We start from the raw sequence: 3,982 nt of genomic DNA, 5'->3' as shown, positions 1-3,982 counted from the left end.
CGAAGGCGAAAAACGCAAACTTCAACCAAACAGAAACTCATAGCAGAAAATCCCGAAAATTAAGAGATGAATACAGGACAAGCAAATTAAACACAAATTAAACACAGCGTCTTGTTGTTTATATACACTTCCTTCCTCTAGTTACCAATACCAGTAGGAGTAGGACTGTATTAACTCCTTTGTTTTTTATTTCTATTTTTTCTGTCGAGTTATTCTAGTTTAGACTTATCAATCACATCAAAATGTCTCTGATTCTCATCAAGCCAATGCAATTGATGAAAAGGGTGATGGAGGATGAAGTGGTGGCCCCTGGCACCCTGGCGGTTTCGGTGAGATGTGGAGTGAGTGCAACAGCGGAGAGGTGAGACGAATCTGGCACGGAGGTGGAGAAGCGGTTCACGGCAACCGGAGAAGACATTGAATTGGAAGATGGTGTAAGGTGGTGGTAATGGAGGGAGGTGTTTTAATGGGGATTATTGTAGAAGGGGAATGTTGTAAGGGGGGAGGAGAAAGAGGAGAGAGTAAGAACCAGTCACTTTTAACCTAAAATCACAGGTGAAAATTCAATGAGTGTATTTTAAGAGGATAGTATTAAAAGTTGAGATTATTATGGGATTAAATGTAGTCTGGATTATTTAGAGAAGACGGGTGATAGGTTGGATTATTCCCATGAAATAATCCTAATTTATATAGATAAGGCAAATATTTTTGTTAATTATAATACGGAGTACATTTTACTTTTGTCTCATCTAACATACTTGATCCATTTTAAGCTTAAATAGATACTTCCGTCTTAAATGAGAACTTGTGTTATACAAAATTGTCGAAATAATTATCAAGTACTTTATTTGTTTATTTAGGTAGTGTATATAAATGGATTACGTATATAATTTTTTTCATATAATTTTTTTGAATAGGTCTCCTGAGAGACGGTCTCTTAATAAGCTTTATTGAGATAGCATTGTACAATTTTAAGAAAAACTGGTACTAAAGATAATAAAATAGGTACAAATCATGATTAATGATAAAATGAGTACATTTATTATGTATACAGGTACGAAATTACTATGTCACGATCAACAATAAAAATGGTACGAAATACAAATAAAAGGGTACAAAAGATTAGTCTCTCAATAACTTAGTGAGAGACCGTCTCTCCCAAGTTTTAATGCATTTTTTTGTACATAACATTATTTGTTGTGTGTGTTATATTTTAGTAAAAGTTATGAAGGATATACTATTATTGTCTACATTTAAATTATTATATATAATTATATGATAGTATCACGGGTTTGAATATTTAAATTTTTGACTAAATTATTCTAAACGTGCATGCGTCACAATTTTTAATTTTGTTCTGTTTCACCATTTATCAGATAATAATACTCTTTTTCATTCATTATATTCTTTACATTTGCTTTTCACGCCAATATTTAGAACCTCACATGTGGGTACTTATGTAGATATTGTATTTACGGGTTGTTTGGTTGACACTTGAAAAACACAGGAATTGGAAAATCCCATGAATTGCAAAAATATGGGTTGTTTGGTTGCCATATTTTTTGGAAAATGGGGGAATTAGAAGTTCCTAGGAACTTCCAATGCCTACATGATGTAGGAATTGGCTTACCTACTCTCCCTTTGGTCATTGGAAATTCCCATGGAATTTAATTCCTACATGGCAACCAAACACTTTTGTCAAATTCACCCGAATTGGATGCAGGAACTTAATTCCCATGAAATTGAAGTTCCTAGGAAAATTAAGTTCCTTGATCAACCAAACGACTAATATACATATAGTCCAAGGAAAGAAATGTAGAACTTCAGTTGAATATATCGAAAAAGAAAAATGTAAAACGTACAACTAATGAATGCGAGTAATATTATATGTACTACATGGAAAAAGGGGTTTAAATTGTTTTTTTAAACGTGCACGGATCAAAATCTCATGTTGTTCGTGGATAGGTCATACAAACGTGCATGAGTTGGACTGAATGAAAAATAGTTATAACAACTCCACGGGTTTGCAACATTATTAAGACATGTTCAATTTTAAAACTTTGTGTTATTTTTCATCCAATAATTTTGTCTCATATATAAGTCGGGTTTGTATGAAGCCGCCCTAAATAATAAAACAAAGTAAACTCAAATTTGATTAAGCAAGACGACATATTGAACTACAACAACTACTTAACCAACTAACCCTAATTACTCTTTTTTTTTACAGCAAAACTAACCCTAATTACTAATACATCATTTATGTTGATTGCTAATAAAATTTATGATTCAAACCTTACTTAAATATGACTTTAATTTAAAATATTTTAATAAAGAGTAATTTTTTTTATTACTTTATTTTAAAAAACTATTTTTAAAGATAATTAACTTTAAAAGAAGATAATTAATTTATATAAAAATTACCTATGATGTTATTAACAACTTTATAATAACAAATTTAAAACAACATATCCGTGCAATTTGCACGGGTTTAAGACTAGTATAGATAGAAATATGAAACACATCACGGTAGATAAATTAATAGGTTACTGTTATGAAATATTATTATATGGATGTCCATATCTTAGAATACTCTAGAATATATTGTCTTATGGAAACCTTCTCCCATTGTATTATATATATATATATACCCTTCATAATGGAATAATTATATGGTTCTATCTCTTCATTCTTCTCTCTAACGTTCTCTCTACAATTCTATTGTCTACAATAGTTACTCTGTTTCAGCGTTGTAGCCTTGCTCAGCCGCCATAATTGTCCATCGTTTGTATGTTCTGGAATACGAAACAGCACAAGTAAGTTAAATTCAAGGATTCCTGACTTGTACTTTAAAAGAATTTGTACTATCATTAGTCACAAACACACATTCTAAGTATATAACATTATATTCTCTTGCGTTTTTGGTGATTGTGATATGCAGAGAAGAGAATGGTAAACTCTGAACCCCTTCGTTGGTTTCCGTTTAAACGTAGTACCGATCCGCTGCTCGATCGCAGCTGTCGCCACACGTGGTATGGCAGGTGCCCCACAGCGGATGAGGATCGTAGGCGTTACCTCACTGGCCCCTCCGAGTTGTATGTTTTTTTCTATCCATTAATTAATTAATACTCTCTCTGTCTCAATAATTTGTTTATTTATTTATTACTCTTTCCGTGTCAATCATTTGTTTATTTTTATATTTATTTGTGAAGCTGGTCAGAGTTTGTAGTTGATGAGTTGGAAGAGTCTGTAGAGCAATGTAAGCCAGAGAAAAAGAAAAAGAAAAAGAAGAGAAACAAGGCATATATGGAGGAGACTATCACAAATGTAAGCCCCTTGAAAAAGATCAGGTCTTTAGATGAAGTTCTTGATGAAATTGAGCAGGGGAAAGGGCGGCTTCCGTTATTCAACTTCCCTCTTGAAAATAGTGAGGATGAGGATGAGATTGAGTTAGATGTTTTTGAGCCGGAGCCGGAGCCGGAGCAGAAGCCGTCTGAAAGTGTTGGAAACTTGATGCGGGAAGGGCCGCTTAAGTTATGCACTCAACTCGCTGACCACAAGAATGTTGCTCCTTCTTCCAAGGACGTTTAGCTACTTTATGAATTATCATTATGTTAGCTTGTAATGACAATTTGGTCTATGTTGGCCCTTGGGATTTATCTTTGCTTTAATCCACCTGGAGTGGAGTGACTTCACTTTTGTCGCGTCTCTATGGCCCTTGTATGCCGTTTGCCATGGGTTATTTATAGCTTGCTCAATAAAAAGCTTTATTTGGTTCTACTTGCGGTATTTGTATAAAAATGCGGTTTTGATTCGCTTTCTATCTCTTGAAATCTGGCTCAATCTCAATGAATCTAGTATGTTGTTAGATGTTGATAAGCAGAAACAGACGATGAGCGAATTAAGCTCTAGGTAAGTAGCTTGATGGACGGGTACAAATAGGTTGCTTCAATTGTTAATATATACTCCATACATAATATCAGAG

At 33.6% G+C, this 3,982-nt stretch overlaps 1 protein-coding gene across 1 annotated transcript; it reads left to right on the top strand.

Annotated features, from left to right (window-relative positions):
• The first annotated feature begins 2,522 nt into the window (after window positions 1-2,522).
• Window positions 2,523-3,635, top strand: LOC141591214 (uncharacterized). The gene is made up of 4 exons (XM_074411583.1): window positions 2,523-2,542; window positions 2,732-2,813; window positions 2,939-3,092; window positions 3,210-3,635. Exons 3-4 carry the CDS (start codon window positions 2,947-2,949, stop codon window positions 3,586-3,588), a joined length of 525 nt encoding a protein of 174 aa, XP_074267684.1. The 5' UTR covers window positions 2,523-2,542; window positions 2,732-2,813; window positions 2,939-2,946; the 3' UTR covers window positions 3,589-3,635.
• Window positions 3,636-3,982: the final 347 nt, after the last annotated feature.

Source organism: Silene latifolia, chromosome 7 (assembly GCF_048544455.1).
Source record: "Silene latifolia isolate original U9 population chromosome 7, ASM4854445v1, whole genome shotgun sequence".
In the NCBI taxonomy this organism is placed as follows: Eukaryota; Viridiplantae; Streptophyta; class Magnoliopsida; order Caryophyllales; family Caryophyllaceae; genus Silene; species Silene latifolia.
The sequence above is the reverse complement of the archived record's forward strand: the minus strand, read 5'-3'. Positions and strand labels throughout refer to the sequence as shown.